Source organism: Anas platyrhynchos, chromosome 13, assembly GCF_047663525.1.
Source record: "Anas platyrhynchos isolate ZD024472 breed Pekin duck chromosome 13, IASCAAS_PekinDuck_T2T, whole genome shotgun sequence".
NCBI lineage: Eukaryota > Metazoa > Chordata > Aves > Anseriformes > Anatidae > Anas > Anas platyrhynchos.
In genome coordinates this window covers 3,989,384-4,012,902 of record NC_092599.1, presented here as the reverse complement: position 1 = coordinate 4,012,902, position 23,519 = coordinate 3,989,384, and the positions used below count along the sequence as shown (strand labels likewise).

The window sequence follows — 23,519 nt, the reverse complement described above, 5'->3', positions numbered from 1 at the left end:
GAGGTGCCAGAGTTTTGGAGGTAGGCACGTGTTGACCTCCTGCAATATAACCCCAACAGCGAGTTGCTCAAGAGAGGGACCTCCTGCAGCCTGTCCTGCAGCCCCCTGGTAATTCCTTCAGTTGCTCCCAAAGCAAGCACAGATCTTCCCTTCCTTCCAGAGGTAACCACTGGATCTGCCCAGTTCTTCTGAAAGGAGCACAGCACCAAATCATGGACAAATGTGTCAAGAAGTTACTGTACATCACTGTCCTAGTCACCTACCCCTTAGTGAGGCTGCCTGCTAGGGTTAGTTAAGAGGTTTGGATATAAACGCAGAGCATCTGTGCTCACCTGAGCTGTTGTAAAGTTGTGCAGGAGGCTTGAATCCTGCGTGTGTCTTTCACCACTGGATTAAATTGCCCTTCCATTCTGGAGGAGGTGGAATCTGGTGTGGTGCAGCAATTGTTTTTGTTTGTTTTTAATAACCAGCTTTAAAGCAATAACAGGCACAGAGTGTCAGGCTGATATATTCTGGTTTGATTTCAGGCATTACACAAGGGAATAGACTATTTCCACATCTCCCCCTAGAGCTCTTTAGCAACTACAGCAGCAATAATAATAACAATCTGGGTTATTAAAAAAAAAAAAAAGATAAAGAAAAAAACATCCAAACAGTTCCCTTAAGGAGTAGCACAAAGCCATAGGCCCATAGCAAAGGTCCCTAGGATGGGGCACCTCTGCTCCCTCTGTAAGAGCAGTGCACGTCAATAACAATACCTTTTTTTTGCATGATTACCATTTCTGATGTTGAGGAGAAATAAGTTTTATTTCAGGTATGGAAAAATATTAGGCTTTTGACCAGAAAGGTCTCCTCTCTACCCTTGCCAGTGTAAGAAAACCCATTTTTACCTGAGCTTGTTAGAACAAGTGTCGAGAGAACTCGTGGAATTGCAGTATCAGACCAATACCCAGGGTGGCTGCCTAGAAAAAGCAGCAAGTTATGCCATGGGGGCTGGATAGGTCTAACCCGAAGTTACGGGCTTGGAGGCTTGAGAAAGAGGAATGGGAAGTGTCAATGGAGGGAACAGCTGATGCCTTTTTAATGGGAGAAGGGTCAGTGGGTTGGCAGCAGAATTGATGAACTGCCAGTGTAATATTCTGCTTGTAGCACCGAGGCTATGCCATGCGCTGTGTTTTAGGAGCATGGTGCCTGTCCTCAGGAATTGGCACTTACCTCTCTGCTGGGTGAGTCTCAGGCATGCCAAGTTATATATATTTACTTTCATCGTTCCTTTTCTTTCTTTCTATATTTCTTTTTTAATCTAAAATGATTAAAAAGAGAACCTTTAGGCTCTTTTGTGCTGGAATCTCAAGAGGATATGATTTTGGATTTGCTTAGGTGGTTATCATGTGGTGTGGTTGTCTGGTGAGAGAGAGGAGTTCAGTAGATGGGGAGCAGTGCTGGAGGGAAGAATTGGGCAAATCTTTTGTGCTCTCTCAGCATAAGTTCGTGTGAACGTTTCATCAGAGCAGAAACAGCAGAAGTGAAACTTCTCTCTTATCAGATTGGATGAGGGTGGTAGCGTTGCAGAAATGTTGAGTGTGTGACCTTATTTTTTCCATTCAGAACCAGATGTGGGCATAAGGCTTGTGCTGGGAACATGTCATCCTCTGAATATGCAGCAAGGTGGGACATGAAAACATCTTCTGATTTAAGTTTTAAGCTGTCATCTGCATCTGTGATGCCATCAGAGGCATAAGCTATTTTTGTATTAGTAGTTATCATGATGTATTTCATTGATTGCAAAGCTTTTGCCTTGTTTTGCCTGGAAGGTATTGGGTTGACTTTTTCTCCTCAAGGTTTTTGAGGCGATAGTCACCTAAGAGTTAAAAGAGCTTTATTTTGCAGTGAATACATGGTGGGTATGGCTGCACTGTCAGTGGAGAGTTATGCCAATGGAAAGGGCAAAAGAAACACATTTGAAGCATGTACATTAGTGAGCATGGTCAGTGGTTAATCGGTGTGTTAACATGCACGGTGGGACAATTCAGAGCCCCTAGAAGGTCGCCCTCTAAGAGTACTTCCACTGCTGGGCATTTTGCCTCGTATGAAAATGTTCCAGAAATGCAGGTTGCACCTAAAATAGCCAGTGCAATTTTTCAGGTGGAGAGAAGCAAACAATCTCTTTGTTTCTTTTTCATTTTCACCTTCTCCTTGTTCTTCAAAACAAGGCATTAATCAATGACAATAGAAACTGCTACTCTTAAGGCTGTCAGTGTTTATAGCTCGGGGTTTAATAGCAAGGACATAAATATATACTTTTCATTACAGTTTTGCTGTTATTTGCTCATCATCCGCAGTATCTGATATTATCATAACTCTTTGGTTGAAGCTATTAAAGTTATGGTTTGCAGCTCACACTGGCATGAAGCAGACAGAGAGCCATAAAAGTGGGGAAAAAAAAATAGATTGAGATTCAACTATTAGGCAGTATTGGTCATTTTCTCACTATTCACGTAGCAGCAAATCTAATCCCGGTAGCTTGTATTTTAAACCCTCTTCCTTCTTCATCCTGCACACCTCCACCCCCCAGGAAAATTTCTGCTCTTCAGTTAAGCTGAAGTCATGTTTGCCATTGCAAGTGCAGGAAGATGTTTGGCTCATCATGGTCAAGTATTACTAAGCAAAGAATGTTTATATTTCTATCAGACAAAAGAAGGCACTCGATTAGGGCTCAAAGAAGAGCTGACTTGAAGCTGTGGTTGCCATGAGTCATTGTGGTGCCCACCCCAATTCTGGGCTGCGAGAGCAAGGATCCCTTGGAGCATTTGTTTATGAGAACATTCTCCAATGGAAAATCCTCACAGGGAAGCTTTCCATCTCCCTGTAGTCAGCATTGGCTGGGAAATTCCTCCAGTGGGTCCCTACCCATGAGCTTTTTGTCTGCGTTTGGAGCACTGCTCGCTGTCAATACTTTGGCCTGTTCACAAGTGAGTGGGTAGAAAGACAATGAAGCAATAAAACTTGTCTGCTAATTAAGGATGGCCAATGAGAAAATAAAGCCCCAGCTGAGACTTGTCAGGATAGAAAATATCTGAGACAGTGACTTCATGAGTATAAATCATTCATCTTCTGGCAGAAAAACTTTCCTTCAGCTATATCTTGAAATTACCAGCAAGAAATTCTAGATCAAATTGTGGTCTGACTTGTAACTATGCCGAATCTTGTGCTGCTGGGCTCCTTTAGGATACATACTAGACTTTCTAACGTACTGGGAAGAATCCTCAATTACATGAGCCTGATCAAAAGTCCACTACCTTTAGTGGGTTTTGAATTAAATCCTAGGGACTCCTAGCTATTTCATGCTCTATATTGGTTTAAATTTCTGTTCACCCACTAAATCCTAGAACGCAAATTTACAAAGACTAGAAATGCTCTTTCATCTGTCCCCCTTCTGAACTATTTACTCAGATGTTGGCAGAGACTTATTTTTGCTGGGTTTTCCCAGCTTTCTGCTTTCCAGGCTTATCTTTAAATAGCCTAATTCTGTCAGGGTATTTTAGGATTTGTTTTAGTCTCTAAGATTCCACGTGACTTTCAAACAAAATAAAACATCCTTAAAAAGAAGGCTTTATACAAATCTGATTGTATTTCTCTCCAAGAAGTAACACAGAACAAGTTTGATTTTGTTTTCAAGTAGGGTATTATTCACTGTAAGCTACTAACTGCTTGTAGTATCTCTGCTTCAGACAAACGAGCCAGAAGTGAATGCATTTCCCGTCTCCCTTTCTGGCTGTTCACTTGCTGAATGGTTTGCCTTCTCTTCTTATAACTGCCCGCTGAAACTTGTTGGGTTCCCTGTGCCCGTGGTGGGTGAGAGTGGACATTGGCAGCTGAAATCTGTGGAAGTGTATTTACGTGTATCTGTAGCATGAGTACTGATGTGAACAGTTTTTCAACAAAATGGTTTTCTCACATAAATGGCAAAACTGAAGCTTTAGGCTGGGGAGGGAGGCACAGCTGTCCCCAGCTTTCACTCGGAGTGTTTTAAGATTCAGGAAGGGAGAGGACTCATGATACAGATCTGGTTTCAATCCTTGCTCAGCCAAATTCTGTCTGCTTTGGCCCCTGACCTGGAGTTGCTCAGGGGCCCTTCCCTTCTCCTTAGCTTACTCATGCTGGGCACATACCTGGTTCAGCAGGTGCTGTTAATATAAAAATGAAAACAACAAAACCCCCAAACCCACTTTTCTTTCCCATTTCCCTTTTCTTCCAGCAGGACTGCAGCTCTGGGTGGATTCACCCATTCTGGAGGACCCTCGGCTCTGTGATGTGCCGCTCAGCTGCAGGCCAGGGGCTCCCCACTGCTTTTCATATGCTCACCTGCGGTGTTACTGCAGAATTTGTGTTTCAGTACCACACAGAGGACAACGTTTGCTTTGAAAGCCACTAGCAATGTCTCAGAAGGGAGATGAAACAGCTCGCTGTGTGTCCTGGCACACGTGGTGATACTCCTGGGGTCTGGTGTGTCAGCAGTGTCCTTCTCTTCGCTCCTTTTTTCATCCCTAAGAAAGCAGTGAAAGGGTGGAACCTGTGGTGGCCTTGTAAAATAACCCGCTGTAGTGTTTCCATATGGTCTCTGTGAGTAAAGGCCTTTGTGCCACAGTTTAAACAATCTTATTTCTGTAGCCCTGTGTGCAAAGGAGATGTTTGGTTGTGCAGGGAGGAGCAAACAGCGACGGGAGCACAGCACTCACTGACAGCACGGGAAGGCTGCAGATGCTTCAGTCCATGGCAGTGTTTTTGTAGCTGGCCGCCTCCTGTCCTGGCGGAGCTCCTCTCGACATCTGACCGCTGGCTGATGGTCCTGAGACCTCCCGCAGCACCACTGCTCCTGTCAGCCACAGCCCTCAGTCAACCCAAGGTGGGGAAGGATCACAAACCAGAATACCGACCCTGTGTGAGGCTGGCAGTCACTGCCTTCCCTAAATGTGTCCTTCGGCACTGCTCCCCTGCTAGAGACCGGCTTGAATGTCCTCACAGAGAGGGAACAGAGATGTTCCCTCTCACTGCAGGTGCTGATTTCTAATCCTTGATAACCCGTCCACGTGCTACAGCCTCATCGGGCACAAATTGCTCTGGGGCAGCCAGGAAAGTGAGAGAGGCCTGAGAGGGTTTGAGGTGCTGGTCAAATAAAAAATGAAAATACTAAGGCGAGTATCAGGAGGTAGTTTGCCGGGGCCCATTGCTACTGCAGGCTGGCAGAATGGGGAATCTGGGGCTGAAGCAGGTCTCCTCTTCCTGCAGTGGAGAGGGCAAAACTCTGAACTGCAGTTTTAAGGCAACCTTGTCTCAGATGTTGGTGATGACTTGAGGTTTAAAGCTGAGCTGGGAATATACAAGCCCTTTGGCAGGCACTTGTTATTTAGCAGAATTACTGCATTTTGGGCTCGTGTGCCCCTGCTGATGGCACTAATCTCCATGCTAGGAGACAAAGTACCAGCTGTGCCTGGTCCTATTTGTACTATTTTAGCCACATGGATGTTCATCCATTTAATTTGGAAATATTTCTCTGCACTCATCAGCAGCCACATGCAGGCAACCGAAATTGCCACATTCATTCTGACTTAGTTTTGAAAACGACAGATGCTACATTACTGTAAAACATGGTGAAAGGGTTTTCTAGCTTTGTTTTTGTTTCTCGTTTGTCTGTGAATGTTTGATATACAAGCCATTAATGCTGATGAGTGAAGCTGCTTTTCTTCAGCAAGGTCTGCTCCTTCTCCTATAAAGTCAAGCAAAACTTCTGCTAGGGGACCAGTGCCATTTGTACTTAGAAAAAGGACTTAGAAACTGCACTGGGACTCGGGAAGGAGAAGAGTTGGCACGAGTGACTCACAAATATGCGCAGATGTGTTATGTGGTGGTTATTACTTTTTCTTAATAATGTGACTTTTTCCCCAGCCTGAATAATTCAAATGAACAATGCTGTTGTGAGCATGCCTAAAGGCATGTAACCTCCTCCGTCCTCTAGGTGTGTGGTATGTGCTCTGCTTCCACTGCAGATATTTTAAAGGGCAGAAATACGAAAACATCTGCTAAACCTCCTGTATCACGCATGAACCTTGCACAACTGATTCTGATTTGATGCCTGCTCAGGTCTGGGGCTGTGTCAAAGAGCTGCAGCGTGGTGCTACAGCCACCTTGACACGAGCCAGCTGTGCTTGGGGAACTGGTGGGGACAGGGACTGTGCTGCTCAGCTGCCCACCGGGGCCCCGGGACCCACAGCACCCTGCTCATGCAGGCACTGCCTGGTCATACACCCCAAGAACCACTCACACGGCCTCCCACAAAACCTGAGACACTGCCATGGTTTGCAGTGGAAGGTGGTGGTCAGGGTGCTTAAAGACAAGTCTCAAGACTTGCAAGACTAGGACATAAGAGGCTGCAGCGTGTGTCACAGGGATGCTTGCAGGGAAGAGAAGCAGAGTCTGTGCTGAAACTCTTGACCCTCTTTTAGTGGCTGCTTCTTTGTGCTTCTGGCCTTTGCCTTAGGTCTGCATTCCCTGTTTGTTTGTTGTGTTTAGCAGTGCTTGATAATGTGTTTAAGTGAGGGATTGCATTAGCTGATCTCCAGAGGTTCCTTCCTGCATCAATAGAGGCACAGAGAGATGCCTACAAAGACTTCTGGCAAGACTCAATGAAGCAGAACTTGTAGTTGTGCTGATAAACGCTGACACAGGAGAAAGCCGTGCGGGTGTCTGTATAGGAGGGATCCGTCTTTCCTTTCTAGATAGCTTTTGATGACTTTGGAATGGAAATGCTGAAAAAGGCTCATCAGGTTATTACCAACCACCATGTAGTGCTTGCCTCTGCCTTGAGTTCGGGTTGTGGAGAGAAGTCCGTGGAGTTTCTTTGAATGAGAGCTTAAATGCAGTAGAGCAGAGAAGCCTTCTCTGGAATAGCTTTGTAAAACTGGCTTTGCTTTTTGTTACGCTTGGCATCTGTGCTTGCTGGATCTTATGGCGTAACTGAGACTTGTTTCTTGTGGAAATTGTTTGGATGTGCCCTTCCTGCTTTGATTTTGGCTGCTACCTCGAGCCCTGAGGACTGGTAAGTGGTGGATGCTTACATTGAACTGGAGCTAAGCAGAAATTTGACAAAACTTGGGTCCCTTCAATTCGCAGTCTTTAGATTTGCTTTTATTAAACAATTATAGTTGGATTTGCCTTTTGGGGAGTCTTTGTTTATGGCATTCTAAGCTAACAAAGCCCAGCTAAGCCAAAGGCTGGATTATCGGAAATCAAAGCAGGCTCTCCTAATGGGGACAATGGAATCCCGCCCGGTGCGAGCTGCGCTGTGACACCTGGGAGGCCCGCGCTCCAATATGATAAAGTATTTTCTTTGAGAGAGGGTCACCAGAAGTTCACTTTTACAGAGAAGTTCTTATTCTCGGTTAATGGGGCTCCCTGTTGCAGGGTCCCGCAGTTGCCTAACATAAAAAGGATGGATTGTCAAAGAAATTACTTGTAAAGCTCCTCCCTGGCAAACTTATCTGAAAGGACAGACCGAGTGCTCTCCTGGCCCAAATGAGCGGCCCACGACCCAGCCACCCAAGCTATTGTGCCCTTTTGCACTTCTGCAGTGTAGGATTTGTCAGCAGTTTGGTTTCAAACCTTTGTTCTGGGTATGTGCTGTCCTTCAGGGTTGCATTTTATAATAGACTCTCCTACCTGGCTTTCAGAGCAAGCCATATAATCTTTTAAGCTGTGGAAATGAAGAGATTTCCAGTCCTTTGGGGATTTTTCTAGCTCCAAAAGAGCAGAATTATAATTTAATGTGAAATATTATATGCTGATTATATCATATGTGAAATGGGCTTTCTGGTCCTTAAGATCTAAACACAAATTCAAAACATACAAGCAGAGCCAGGTTTGGCTTTTTGTGTGTGTGCTTTATGTATGTAATTTCCTGCATATGTAAGTGATCCCTAGTCATAGCTGGGCCCAGGCCCAACTGAGAAACGGCAGTGATTATTCTTTCTGGTCCCTTTCCGATGTAGCTGACTCATTTTCCCCAGAAAGGGGAGAGATGGAAGTAGGACGTGAGAAATGCATGACCTAAGGCCAACATCATCTGCTGGGAGGAATAGGTAAGCTGGTGGGGCTTATTTCAGCTTGACTTTTCATGGGTAAATTCAGGTGCTGGGAGAAGATACTGGAGAAGTTTAGTTATCTTTTTAAAATTACCAAAAAAGTAAGAATATCACACCAGATTTTTATTTGGGCTTTGACTTCAGTGGAGCTCCACTGACTTTTATAATATTGGCATTGTATTTCTGTAAATTGAACTGCTAATTGGAGCATTGTTATCAGGCTGTTGTTTGCATTATTCATTGATTTGATTAAATCTTATCCAAGAAGCATTCTGTGTTGCAGAAGATGACACAATTTCTCATAATAAACTGGTGGAACTTGGTTCCCATTTTGGACTTCATCAGTAAAGAGCACTGTGACTATGATTAGATCCACAACGTTAATATATTCATTTAGGTAACAGAACTTGGATGAAATATTCAAAACCAGCAGACTGAATCCAGTAGAGTAGGCAAGTGGCTTTTCAATTCATTTTGTTATTGTGTTTTCCAGCTAGTTTTCAACGTAGGCAATTGCATCTCTTTATGTTACAGAAATGAGGGTGTTTCCAGTGTTTTGGGCATTTTACGATTCCAGGAAAAGAAGGTTTAGGACCCAACTGAGAGGAGGAGTTAACACAAGAACTCTTCTGGGCATTGCATGCTAACTTGCAAACCTGGCCATTAGAAGGTTTATGGCCAGTCCTGCACCAGAAATAGCTGCATAATTTATTAGCATGGATCTGCTGGAGCTTTTGGGCAGGCACAGCTTGGGAGGGCATTATGTTAGCAGGGCTGCGGGATGATTAATGTCTTTTAAACAGTGACAATTAAAAGGTATTTAGGTAGCTTTCCCCATAGAAGCCCTGGACTCTAGTACTGCTTTGTGTCCTGCCGGACACTGAGAAAAGTGGCATTAATTCTGCATCTCTGCATTTGAACAGCAAACGCATCTTCACTGAAACCTTGTGCTGCTGAGCTGTGCTTGTGCAAAAGGCTGCCACTCTTCCAGATTAACTCTGGCTGGAAGCTCATAGAAACGGTTCTGATGAAGAGAAAAGCTGCTGGGATGAAAACCCAAGCAGAATCTTTGCTATTTTGTTACAGTAAAGAATTTACTTTTAATAAAACTGGAGGCCTCTTGGCTTTATTAAAGATACCTCCTCTGTACCTTGGGCTGGAGGTACAGCATCTGCTGTGACAGTTTCTGCCTTTTGTTTTTTGACTTCTTTCTAATTAGTTTATGTTCCAAGATGTCCTTAATACAACAACTGATTTAAAAAGAATTGGAAATAAAACAAAAATAGGAGTTTAAATCGCTTATGGCTTGCTTTGTATGGCTTCCAGGCATTTGAGCAATTTTGCTAACAAGTATCCTGTAACCTATTTCCAAAGGCCACTAGTAGATAATTATATTTGGTTAATTTACATACTTTCAGTTTATAATCCTAATTAGTTCTCCAACCAGTATTCCCTAGGCAATTTGGAGTCTTACCTCATTTTATTTGCCATCCCTAATGTGCAAGTTCTCTTCTTTTAATTTACAAAAAAACGCTGTTAGGTTTGGTTCAGGGCTTTCCCATTTCAGTGCACATCCAAGCTGGGTGATTCCACGCTGATTTAGACCCTATTTGCAAATAAGTATTTTACATTTTTATAGATCTTACATCTGGGAGACATCCTCCAATTTAGGGAAACTGCCCTGAGTTTGACACGGAGCCTGTTTTTCTGGGAAGAATCAGGCCAAATTTGGCATCAAGCTGTACGTGGGGATTCCTGCTCAAATCTCTGGTTTGCCGAGGGGGTGTTGGTGTAGGATGGGGACAGAAGCACCAGGTGTGTGACAGCAGCATGCCAGCCAAAGCAGAGATGGGTGTGGGTGGCAGAAATGAATGAAGGCTGCGTGCTGGGGAGCCTCAGGGACCTGTGCACGCAGGCTCTGTAAGGAGACAAAATCTCCCCAGCTGCTTGGCAATTGTTTGTTCTCCCTTCGTGTATTTAGGTTCTCTCCCTGTCCTACTCTGGGCTTGGCTGTCACCCAGGAGGAGATTACACTCAATGAAGTGGCCAGGGAGGAAGGGAAAAGGAGGAGGATGGAAATGAGTATCTGTACTTCCAGGTGTAAATGAGAAACACTCCCTTTAGCTCATTCCAGGCTCAAAGTTCAGGAGGTGCTTGGAACCAGCCTCCCCAGCACGAGGAGCACACCTGGGAGTGCCGGTCCCTGCAGCAGGCAGAGCAACTGGGGCTGAAGCTAAGGGTCAGCCTCCTGCCGAGGGTCGGCCCCGCTGAGGCTGGCTCTGCTGCTCTGCTGAGGTGGCTGAGAGAGGCTGCCAGGTGAAGCCTCAAGTAAGTCAGTTGTTGTTATCTTTTAAGCACTGAGGTACCTCCTATAAGACAAGTTTTTAGAGAAGCTGTTACATGACGTATTTCCACTTAGGCATCAAAGGCTGCTTTCTGGGCCGATTCATTTCACTGTAATGAGGTCAGGTTTGGACTCACTTTATGGTATTTCCACTATTTCCTTGCAATCTATTAAAAGAACCCAAATCTCCCTTTTCAGTGTGGCATTAAGTACTTCTACAAGGCAATGAAAAAGGGTGTGAGATAAGGTAACTAACGGATCTAGAAAAAGTTTTGCATAACTTTTGCCCAGGTTTGCAGGATAACTGATGGATTCTGTGAAATTGTGTTAATTAACAAACCATAATACTACAGCAGACACGTGATTTTTAAGTGACCAAAATAACAAATGCTCAGAGAGGAAAAACTCAAAGGTATCAAAGTAATTCTTGGCCAATAATTTTATTTCAGCATCTTAACAGAATGCAAATCTTATGCTGTTGATGCTTTGGTATAATTTCTACACATTCCCAGGTACGTTTCTGCTGTTACACACATGCACGTAATGCTCAGCGTTTATCTGACTGATGCTTTAAGAACCTGTTACCTGTGAAGTTTTTCCAGAGGAGCCATTTGTATGAGGAACAACTTGATAATTTTTCCTCATTAGAGCATTTCAAATCCTACTCTAACATTTCCAGGTAGAATAAAGACAGCTTAAAGGCCTTTTCATGCCTGTTTAAGGATTGTGATTCCACGCTAATTATAGCTCTGCCCGTCCGTGTGGATTTCTGAGCTTTAGAAGAAGCAATATCCTGCTAGGGCGCTCTCCTTGCAATTGGGATGAACAGAACAAAAAATCAGAGTAAAGCAGATGTGAGACAGAGATAGGAAGCACCTTATGTTGAAGGCAGCATGTTGTGAATATCATACATTACGCTTTTCCTTCTGTGCAACTTGTGATGGTAACCAGCTTCTAGTATGTCAAGTGAATTCCTGGCTCTAGCAAAGTCAACAGAAAATCTTCCACACACTACAGCAAGACCGGTACGTTGTCCCAAAGGTAAATATCATTCAAAGGTAAATGTACAGAGGGTTACTGATATGAGCGTCAGATTTCAAGGGGCAATGATGATTTACAGTGGCTTACGACATATTTTCCTGTATGTAAAATAGCTGACTGTGGAATATGGTAGATATACATTCAATGCTAATCCACAAAGAGAATGGGGGAGAAACCACAGGTCTGTTGCTTGATTCCTGATAACTGGCAAAATAGGCACTGAGAAGCTGTTAATTCCTCCCCTTCCAGCTTTTCACCTCTATCATTCAAGTTATAGTTTTTGCTCTGTATAGTTATGGTGGAAGAGTTCAGAACAGAGATTTAGAAGGGTTTGGGTGAGAGCTTTTTGTGGCAGTGAGCAAAAAGGAGAAGGGGTGAAGAATCTGGGAGCTATTCATAATGAGTCTAGTTTACCATTTATCCAGCAAAAATTCCAATTTATGTTTGAATTCTTAATTAGAAATAGAAAAACAGAAAAAGAGTAAGATGCCTTTCTGACATTTACTCTTTATCCTTTTCCCCATCTCTTCTGTTTTAATTTATATATTTGATTTAAATCATATATTTAATTTATATATTTGTCTCTTTTTAATGCAAACCCATGCTGTTGTTTGTAGGTCACTTTAATAAATCATGAAACAAAACAAAACAGGAGAGTAGAAGTCCTGTTTTTTTTTCTCACTTGCAGGTCATCTTAAATGCCTTGTGAGTTTATTATCTGCATTGCTTGATTCTACTTTTCATGTTCCTCTTACTTCTCTCTTGCTTCTTCCCTCCACGTCTCCTTCCCTCAAGAACACCTCCATCCAAAATCCCCCCGAGGTCAGGATGCAGATTTTCCTGCTAGGTGTGACTTGGGCAGGCAGTCCTGGCAGCGCAGGAGCTACGCTCCAGGAAAGGATACTCAGCATGGAGAAACCAGAAGGGAGTCAAAAGAATGTAAAATTGTTTGAAATATAAAACAATAATTTATTTTACTTCATTTTACTTGTTAACGTTTGTAGCTAATGATGATTTCATGAAACTGCTTTTATAATTCAGTACATTCAAATCTATAAAGCAAACAGTTACTACCATGGGCTTTTCAAATTCCACAAACTGTCTTATATAAACAAATTAGCTGTACATGCACATTTTTCAATAGGTTGCAACATTTGCAAGCATGCTTTAAAATCCTTTAAAGCTGCAGTATACTGTACTTTGCTTCAGGCTTTTCAGATGAAACCTATATGCTTTCTTTAGAAACCTTAAAAGGAAAAATGTTTAAATGTTGATCATAACTCTAAAGACTGCTGTTTGATAAATGTTAAATATTACAAGAGAATGACTCCGTTAGGAATTCAATAATTCTGAGTTTAAACCTTGAGCTAAATATTGATAAACAGCACTTGGTGTAGAAGTGAACAACAGCAAAATAGTATCACAAAATATGGTTTCACAAAAAATACATATGTGCAGTTGCTCTTGTGGGTTTTTTGCATTTTTTTAGGCAAAGAAAAGCACGGGTACCTTTTATATGAATATAGTTTAAGCAAATTACCTGTGTAAGTATGGTTAATACATTTCTGATAGTTAAACGCTTTATGTAAAAGGTAACAAGTAAAAAAGTACAATCAGTATTCCAAAAAGCACTGCTAGTATTGCCTTTGAAGGAGATGGGCAAACTTTCTCTCCACTTCACGGCGGAGATCCTGGCACCCACAGTTGTAGAGTTCAGTATTTGAACTATAAACTCGATGACCGTATCTTATATACAAAAATCTTGCCACATTGAACGAGGCATTGATTTCTACCCCAATGGTAGTGTTTTATGTACATAACTTAGCAATGGTGATTATACAGTAGTCACTGACAGGAAGGAATTGTACACGCGTGTGCCGTCCGGTGACTTTGTTCCGTGGGTAAGGAGTTCCTGGATTGTCATCCAATTGTCAAATATTTTTTTATTTCTTTTCTTCATCATTTTTTTGTGGCTCAGTTCAATGATATTCATCTCTTTCTTTTCTTCTGCACCTTGCTGTTCCTTCAAACAATCTAGCCTGCTCTGCATCATGAACTCACGCCTCCTCCTCTGCTCCTTCGCCTTCACTAAATGCTGCTTTCGCTCTTCCTTACTCCAGTACCGGCCCATCTTCATTTCACTTATGGCATCGTCATCGGTAGTCATTCCGCTGCGCTCTTCCTTGATCTTGATGGCACGTTCTCTCAGCAGCCGGTCCCTGACCGGCCTCTTTGTGATGTACCGCGTCCCGTCGCTTCGCACTTTGACTTTCCACTCCATCCTTGGCTCGCTTTGGCTCGCGTTAAAGTCTTTACACATACTCACCAGGCTCATTTGGCTCTGCGCGTACTCCACCGCTGATTTCTGTTGGATCAGCTGCATGTAGCTCTGGTAGTGCTGTGCATGGGCAGGAATATGAGCATGCTTATATGGGGAGTGATGGTACGGGGAGACGTAGGAGCCAGAAGGTTTTTGACCATGTGTAGGGCTTTTGCTTCCATCACTGGGTTTTCTCTCCTTGCTTTCCAGCTGCTTGCCAAGGTCGGGATCTTTAGCAGAGGAATGGCATTTACCAGTGCTGGATTCGTGGCTTTCTGAGCCAGCCAGTAAATTCTTTTGGGAGACGTTGTATGCCACTGCCCCCTCGTTACCTTGACAGTTGACGCCTTCCGCAGTTCTGCGCAGCGAATTGTCAGGGGAAATCTCCAGCGTGAGCGGTGTGCTCCGGCAGCTTTCCCCTGTGTTGTATGCGCTCGAGCTATCCTTGTCAGACTTCTCAGGGAGCTCTGTAATGTCTGAGAGCTCATGCCTGCGAACGTCGATGCTGGTGTTGTAGTTGCGGAAGCCACTGTTATGCAGCATCCAGGGCTCCCGGTACTGATCTTTCAGCTGCTGCATTTTATGAGCTCTCACAATATTCAGGCACTCCAGCTCGATATTGCGCAGCTCCTCATTCAGCATCTCCAGCTCTTTGTCAACGCTTTCTTGGTCGCTTTTGCTCATATCCAGAGTGCTGTTATGGTAGTACAGGCTGTAAGGGCTGGCAGACTTCACCTGGCACTTCAGTTCCAGCAGTTCCCGGAATCGCTCACATTCGTCTACGGGGATGCCAAGGAAGTCGACGTCGGTGCAGTCGGCTGAGATGAACGACTCGTTGCTGAACTGCATATCGCCGCTTCCGAGGGTGTCGTGACTGTAAGTCAGCTTCTTCTGGCTCCCTAAAGTGTTGGAGGAAGTGGTGTGATCATCGGCATTGTTTTCCTGCTCAGAGCTCTCATCGTTCCGAGTGCTGTCGTCTGTGCGCCCCACGCCGCTGTCCTTCTCGTGCTGGTTAGATAAAATGGTGGCTGTGTCTGTGGTACCGCCATCTTCCTCGTGCTTCTTCTAGCAGTAAAGATCAAAAGACAAAGAGAAATTATTGCAAGGACATAAAATATCTCAGGGTGTTTATTAAATAGTTTTCTTTATGCATCACCTGTTAGACTTTGTGTATCTTTGGCTTTTACTTGTATGGAAAACAAGCTCCATTTTAATAAGAACACATAGAAATGGCGCCAGAAAACACAGCATGCTGTGGATGGCCTTTTCAACAGAGTTTGAGGTCTGTTTTTCATTTATTTAGCAACAACACTAGAATTCAAATGTTCAAAATTGTAGTGTTCCCATTTAGGTGCACAAAAGTATCCAGTTCTACTGTGGTGCCCAGGTAAGAATCCCTCTCTTCAAAACATGAGGCTCCCACAGAAGATGTAGATTTAGGAAACTCTGGACAAAAATTGAAAAACTACTAATGAGCTTGTATGATTGCATAGATCATGGCAGAACAACAGGGAATCTGGGTCCAAATCTGTGGCCCTGCATAAACTTTGGTATGCAAAAACTTTTTCTTTGCCTTTCTCCTCATATATATAGACCTCATTTCAGTCATTTGCCTGAGTTCTCCATTTGGATTTTATGGGTTTTGGGGGCAGGCTGTTTTCAGTATGTGCATGCATATCAAATGGGATGTTTTAGAAGTCAGCTCTCTGCCTGCTCTCTCTATCATATACCTATCTGCTTCTGTCACTGACCACAGCCAGAATGGTGGATTTCTAAGAACTGTGATCATATTGTCTTAATGGACAAAATAAAAAAGGTAACATTTTAAAGCAGTTGGATCCCCAGGAAGGTGTTTGTGGATCGTTAAGTAATATCTTGATTTTTGCAGGAAGTCTTTTTGCCTTGATCATCATTTGGGACACTAAGTATATTCAGTCAAGCTCAATATTGGAATATTGAGTGCAAGGTGCCGTTTTGACACCACTGCACAACAGAACAGCAGTACCTGCTGGAGCATGCTGGCAGTAAATTGCATTGCCTGGTGGTGCTGCTCCTCTAACATGTCCATGTGCAAGTCATCCAGAAAATCATTTCTGTCATCATCCATCCATCCTTCATCCAGCTATGTGAAAAAGGAGGGAAAAACAAACCAAATGTTATCAAAAGAATGAAGACTGATGTAAATTATGTTCCTTTTTGTGGAAAGGGATTGGAAAACCTTAGGGGATTCTTTCCTGTGATGGCAGTGCTGCGTCCTGAGAGGAAGCACATATCCCCTTGTACCAAGTGTGGGCATTGACTGCCCTACCTCCCCCCTCAGCCACCTCGACTTCCAACATCATGGTTTTATCTTCATCAGCCCTTTATATGAAACAAAACCAGCCCTTTCATCCCTGGAAATACTTGTAAGCATTGGGGCTGTTTTGGTTTGCACATGATTTGATTAGGATGTATAAAATACTCCAGGGCCCAAAGCTTTGAATGCACCACTTGTGAGGCAGCATAAAGGGCCAGAGTGAAAAATGCTTCCTGTGGGTCTGCGAGACTTTTTCCTCCCAACCTCAGCCATCTCCAAGGAAAAGATCAGAAACGTTGAGGCTAACGAGACAGTCATGGGCACGACCCCGTGTCTCTGGGTGCACTGGCGAGGGTTGCTCTCAGCACATGGAGCAAGAGACAGATCAAACAACAGTGCTTGTGGCTGTTTGTTCGGCACCTTTGTTGTGCTAATCCCAGCTTGATAAAGGGATCTGCTTCAACCTTTTATTACAGCTGAGGATGCTTCTTGACAGTCTTTAACTACATTAAGAGACGGCGTTATAAAGGGCTAAATAATAGGTGTTTTAATGAATGAATAATCAATAGCTATAGGATTTAGAGTTCAGTATATTCTTCATAGCTATGGCTTGAGACCATCCATAATACCGCACACCGATGTTTGTAATAGCATTGCAGCATACATAAATCACCGAACTTCTTATAAATTGGATTTTAATACAAAACATATAAAGAAGCATTGTGACTGCTGAATTCCATTATTCTAGACCATATATATATTTAGTCAAGATGTATAATAGGCTTTTAGGTAGACATGGTAGATTTAGGTAGGTTAAAATTCTTCAAAAGATGGGAACAACTTTTTATAAAAAAGCTAGTCTTTAATTAAGACTCAAGAGGTTGTATTTATTTATTGCTGTTGCTACAGTACCTGAATTTCTGGTCTTGCAACCAGCAAGGAGATATTCTTGCTCTCTTCACTGCTGAGAAGTGCCACAGCTTCTTCTCGGTTCTGTACCTCTATGCCATTGATCTTTAAAGGAAAGAGCAGCAGAGTGAAATCATTTCACGTGGATAGAGAGGGAGCAGGGTCAGCTCTGGGTGGAAAGGAAGATCCTCAAGTGGGGCAGGTGGGCTCTGAACACCCTTCCCAAATGCTACGTGGGATGTGGACCTCTGCTTGCGTTAGTCTCTGTGCAGAAGACAGACTGCTTCTGCCAAAAGCCCCGTGGTGTAGAGCTGCACTGGGAAGGCTCCTTGTCCTGGCATACAGGAGTGGGGCTCAGCCCGCTCAACAACTATCAGCAACCCCCTAAATTGGGCTGCCCAGAGGCATTCTGCAAAGGTGAGCAATTGCTTGGGCCAGAATGGAGTGTTCCTGTTTCAGAAGGAAGGCTTAAAAGTGGCAGTGTATCAGAGTATGTGACGAAAGCAGATGAAATTTGCTGACAAAATGATTAGCCTGGAGAGCAGGGCTACCACAGGGCTTTACCTGGCCAGGAACATCAAAATCTGGCTGATTTTGATCTGACTAGCAAAGGAAAGGAAACGTCTTCAGAAAGGTAAAAGGAGCTGTATGAATTTTGAATGGAACTGTAGGAGCCACCTGCTCTGGTGGGAGCTGTCCCTGCCCTTGGCAGTGGGGTTGGAACCGGATGATCTTTAAGGTCCCTTCCAACCCAAACCACTCCATGAATAGCAATTTGAAAGGAACGATTTGTAAAAATACAATAAAATAAATTAACAATTTAAATGGTTGTGGCAGGTTATAGTGTGTCAGTAGGCTTTTGATCATTTACACACGTACTTGAATAATGCGATCCCCTTCTCGGAGCCGACCGTCTTTTGCAGCAATACTGTTGGGATCAATCTACAAAATAAGAGAAATGTAAACATTTTGGAGGTTTTAGAGCTCCGTCTTTTACTTCCCATTGTAAATCCAGTATTGGTACTATGACTGATGTGATAAACTCATTAGTGATTACAAGACTTTTCCTTGCTTATGTAAGCCAAAATGAAATGCAGGTTAAAATAGTTAAGTTAAAATCAAAACATTTCTTCCTGAGCCTTCTGAAGGTTGTGTACTTGAATATTTTTTCCACTCTATTTCTTAAGAAGCAGGGACAATTTTTAATTTTCTTTGGTTCTAGCATTATAATCTGGTGCAGAGTTTCTTAATGTCATTGGAGATAAGTTGTAATTAAGGAAAAATCATGCCAATATGCGTTACATCACCCTTAAACCTATCATACCATGTCACTCTTAGAGAAGAATGGTGAGAAGAGAAATAAATGGGAAACACTGTAGGAAAATGCTTGCTATTTCAGGGGTCAAACTTATCTTTTGATGTGCTCTGCACCGAAATCTAGGAAAAAAACAAAACGTGTTCACCCTGCTTCTTCTGTCTTTGCTCTCTCCACCTTCTCATTGAAGTCAGTAGGAGTTTGACTTCAATGGATGCAGGATTTCACGCAGTTTGGAGGAAAGGAAAAATAATTAGATTTCTTCCAAGTACTGCATGCTGGCTGTTTTTTTGACTATGGTACAAACAGAAGCAGGGATGTCTTAAATGCCCAGCACTGCAGGTCAGAAGACAAATTTTATCTTGTGGAGATCAGCTCAGTCTTACCTCACTCACATAAATACCAATGTCATCCTCATCGTCTGTTCGGTAACATACAGTAAGGCCAAGCTTGTCCTGGCTGTTCACTCTATGCAAATCTACTTCCTGAGGTTAAAAAAATAAAAAAGACAAGAAAAAGACATTTTCAGTGAGACACCAGTGACTGATGGAAGCAATTTTTCAAATACAATGAAAATATTTTGCTTAAGTGATATAGTAGATCTCTTTTCATTTTATTGTGTAGACCAGGTTAACTTACTGAGCAAAACGTGATTATATGCAGACAATCAATGCTTGGGGCTTTTTTGACCCTTCAATCAATATAAAGTCATTTTGAAAATAGACCTTTTATTGATCTAAAAGAAGAAAAATTGCCTATATTTCATGTAGTGGTAAGACTTCAAATGCTAAAATACTTATAAAGTATGATTTCAATATTTGCCACAGTTGATACATATTTTCTTATAAGCAGGGAAATTTTCTTGCTTTTCAGAGAGAAATATAATACTGGATTACCTTAACTTGTGTAATTTTCATGAAATGCTGTAATAAGTTTCTCCGAGGTGTGACTGAAGATCAATATATTGTCAGCAAAGGATTCAGCATTGTAAGAGAAATACAGTATGTGCTTCAGTATCTTGTAAGGGTGTGGTTCGAGCAGGTCATGCTTTATCATTCCACTGCTCTGTGGTGGTCATGTCAGCCTTAGAGACATTTAAGTCATCTTAAAAATACGTGGTTTTCCTCTAGGCTTTTGCCTCAAAGCTTTTAGCTGGGTTACTTTTTTTCCTGTTCCCTGCTGCTCTGTGATACTGGTTGGTATAAAAGGGTTGTACAAGCCCTGGAGACACCCCACGGAGCTGTGGGATGCTCCTGGCTGGCGTGCAGTCCACATACCCATCCACACCATCAGCTCTTAGCTCTGCTTTTCCCTTTGGAGGGACATTCTGGTACCCTAAGGACCCTCGGGAGCCCAACACACTTAACCAGCTTATTGCATTGGTCCTCAGGATGCTTCCTCGGGGAAGAAGGATGGTTTGTCATAGGTAGAGGAGTTGAAGCAAGAGCAGTAGTGTTTTTTATTCCCATTAAGGATTGCCTGGCAGTGACCAAAGCTTTGAGAAGGGCCCCATGTTGTGCCTTATACCTGTCAGAATGCATTGCTGGGAAGGGATGGAGTGGGACCAGGCAGGCGGGGCAGAGGGACACGTGTTGAGAAAGGGGACACAGCCCCTGAGCGAGCCTGGGGCCATCCCTGCTGGGGCCAGACCCTGCTGCACTGTGAGGCACCGAGTGCTTGTGCTTGGGCCTCTGCTGCAGCGGAGAAGTCCCGATAACACGATTCATTATTTGTGAACGTCTCTTCTGTTTTGACCCGAGCTGTGCCATTTGTACGGGGCGAGACAATAAAACAAGCTGATATGAATAATTTATTGGCATGTCTAGATGACAGCTGCCAAGATCAGCAATCTCATGTTATTTACTTGTCAACATGTGTAATTTCTTTTTTTCCAAGAAACGTAGCTGTAAATGTCAGTGACATTTCAGATGGTATTTAAATGGTTTCAATCAATAGTATCCATGGTGAACTGCTGCTCTTTTTCTCCCTCTTTTGTTACTTACTGCTTGAACACAATGCCTTAATAGTGAGGCTTTTTTTTTTTTTTTTCTTCCAGATTTCTAAAGCTTTTGGGGCTTTCTAGAGAGGAGGTTTAAAAACTCTTCAGTAGAAAAGATGAGACAAAGTGGATTGACAAAGCGATTCTGATCTCAGTTGTGTTTAATCCCTGGGAGTACCACTGCAATCAATGCGTTTATTCTGGATGAAACTGTGGTGTGAATTAGGGACAAGTTGGGAGTGTGTTGAGTTGGGCCTAATTGAGGCCTAGAAAGAATCGTTAATTTCCTGCATGCTTTAACAAGAAGATTTTGGGTCTTAAAGAAGATTTTTATATAGCTTACTCATTTGAAAGCATGACAGTGAAATAATGGCAAGAAACTAGCGCTGTAACTCTTTATGACATTTGTCAGACTGGTGGTGGTAGCATCTAAAAAAACAAGTTATGGTGGCTTTGGTTGTTATTGAAACAAATCCTGTTTAAACACAAACACTTGGAGAGGACGGAGCAAGCTATTAATTTCAAACCTACCTGCAGAATGTTTTGGAAAACAATAGATGCTTTTTCCAACAGTGCACAAGTACGAAGAGTGTTATAATAATTAAACATTAAGTATGGGTTTACATTTAAAATGCATCAAGACACGCATGCTTTAAAAACGTGCTCACAAATGAAGCACCAAAAAACTAAAGCAAACAAAAAATTGTTGGAGCAGGTGTTTAGAACCTGAATTTTTATGAGCAATTCATTGACATACTTACCCTTGGGTACAGTCCTTGGGTAGGAACAGAATAACTTGGTTTGATACTACCCTAATATGATAATTTTGTGTACTTGAAGGTAGGAACAGCTGCTTTCTACAGGTCTTTGCGTCAATAGCGTTTTAATATAATCATAAAGGTTTGAAATATTTGAGAGATAAAAGTGAGCAATTCCAGTTGGAGTTGAAGAATCAGCTCCAGAGTCTTCAAAGGAAAGGTTATTTCCCATGTTCAGAGTGGAATTTGTATAATGCACACATACATGAAAGGGAAAACTAGAACAGAAAATTGGCATCTGCAAGTATAGCTACCGTGGTAGCTTGTGGAATTGTACCAGGAATTAATTAAGCTCTAGGAATTAATGTGGGCCCAAAGACCGTTGAAGGGGTAACCAGACTTGCCATTTCTTATTCTTCACTCTTTGGTGTTGCGCTCCAGGACAGCCCAAGGGCCTGATCCTGTGAGCCCATAGCCTTATGTGCTCCTGCTGCAGGTGAAGGCACCACGTGCACAGCAGCGGCCGGGCTGTGTCCAAAGCCCCTGCTCAGCACCTACTCTGTCAGGTTAGTCCGCTGTGCCATCCATCCAGCATGAGATGAAGGAATATCGGTTGCTCTGCTGGGGCTCCAAAACTATCATAGTGAGCTCTGCACAGGATCCTGACCGCACTACGAAATGCATCAGCCACCTACCTCGCAGGAGGGATACGCTGACATTTGTCAACACCCGCTCCCGATCTGCAGAAATTAATGAGCAGACGACGGTGGTAATGCACAAAGTGTGGCAGGGGCTGTGCTGATACGACTGATGTAAAAACTTCGCATATGATTTAACTTCTACGCACACTTAAAATCTTCTGCTTCTTTAGATCAGGTAAAAGGGACATTTTGAGAGATGTCCAAGAGAAATATTTGTATGCTATTTCCAAAACAAGTCTGTGCAGGAAAATTGTTTGATTCTCAGCTGCATATTAAATGCAGCCCAAGAGGGCTCGAGGAGTTAGCTGCTGAAATCCATGTGGCATTTGTAGTGAGGCAAGAAGAAATGAGTGTGCACTGTGACATTATACCTGCAACTGCTCAGGAGAATAGATTAGGAGTAAGTGGTAATAGTAAATTAACCTCTATAAACTCAAAAGATCCTTCATTTGCAACAGATTATTAAATTACTGTACTGATGATTTAAAATTATGGCCTTCCTATAAATTTATAAAAATCAAAGTCTTTTCTCTAACAAGGTAAAAATGAGCAGTAGAAAATTGGACTGAGTGGACAATGATGGGTAAAAAAAAAGAGTTCAAACATTCAGCAAGCATTGTCCAAAGCTTGCACAGTAAGTACTTTGCCCTTTTGTCTCTCTCTATAAAAAGCTTTTTATTTATTTATTTTTTTTATTTTTTTTTCTCCTGTGCTGACTTCTGAGATACCTGGCCCACAGGGCCTACTTTTCATCAATAGGTTTCACCGAGGAAAGAATGGCAGAGAAATAAATATTCCACTATTTCCTTTTGTACTGTGTGGGGGCTTCTTTTGGTAACTGGCGCTTTTACAGCAGAAGGAAAAATCTTGTCTTGAATTGAATCAGTTCTCTACTCAGAAAGGAAATAGGACCAATAGGCTGCTTGGGTATCAGGGGGGTGAAGGCAGCAAGTCGAATGTGAGAGGACAAGTCCCCTTCTTGATTTAGCATGTTCTTCGTAATCTCAGAAAATGAGCACACTGAGAAAGCCCTCACTTAGGGCACATGCTTGTTGGAATAAAAATATTAGCGCATAATGCTGCTGGGGAAGCCTGGAGTGATATTATTCTTCCTTTATGAACCCAAAATGACTTCTAGCTGGGCCTCTGTGAAAAACAAATGTACTTTTAATTTATAATAGAATCTAGAAATGGAACAGAATTCAGGATTTAGTCCTTCTTTCCTTGTGGCATATAAACTTGAAAAAAAATAAAGTATTTATTTATTTTTTTGGAGTAGGGAATATATGGCAGTTACCTCAGAGTCCTCGGTTTTAAGATAAATGTTGAGAGAAAACTGAGAACACAATTTGGTGCCTTGGCAGTACTACCAGCATAAATTCCTTCCTACAGACTATTTACATTAGCAGCTTGTTGTGAACTCGGGTGTTTCGCTGTTCTTTGTCTTGTTTACTCAGTACAAATCACCAACCAGTCAGTTGTAGATCATATAAGTTTAGATGAGGAGTTTCTGATTTAAATTCAAAGCACATTTTATGGACAGAGAGACCCAGAAGGCTGCCTTGATGGCTTTCTTACTTTAGGCATTCCTGCTGCAGTCAATGAAACAGTGCCTTTGTGGTCTTTTAAAGCATATCTATCAAAAGGCAAACAAAAAGCAACTAGCCAGTTGAGTCCCTGTTAGCACTTTGACCTTAC

General features: G+C 42.6%; 1 protein-coding gene and 1 long non-coding RNA gene across 10 annotated transcripts in view; one reads left to right on the top strand and one right to left on the bottom strand.

Annotated features, from left to right (window-relative positions):
* Nucleotides 1-23,519, top strand: part of LOC106019007 (uncharacterized) — a 133,621-nt gene that overhangs the window by 45,907 nt on the left and 64,195 nt on the right. The gene's annotated exons all lie outside the window — the stretch shown is intronic.
* PDZRN3 (PDZ domain containing ring finger 3) overlaps nucleotides 12,469-23,519 on the bottom strand; it is a 129,612-nt gene continuing 118,561 nt past the window's right edge. For 2 of the 3 annotated variants that reach the window (XM_027467385.3, XM_005025696.6), the window contains 5 exons: nucleotides 18,750-18,848; nucleotides 17,928-17,990; nucleotides 17,052-17,153; nucleotides 15,849-15,965; nucleotides 12,469-14,908 (listed from right to left, as the gene is read on the bottom strand). In XM_027467385.3, coding sequence (XP_027323186.1) covers nucleotides 13,358-14,908; nucleotides 15,849-15,965; nucleotides 17,052-17,153; nucleotides 17,928-17,990; nucleotides 18,750-18,848 — 1,932 coding nt within the window. In that variant the 3' untranslated portion in view covers nucleotides 12,469-13,357. The remainder of the gene's footprint in view (nucleotides 14,909-15,848; nucleotides 15,966-17,051; nucleotides 17,154-17,927; nucleotides 17,991-18,749; nucleotides 18,849-23,519) is intronic. The other variant, XM_027467386.3, reaches the window with a different exon arrangement.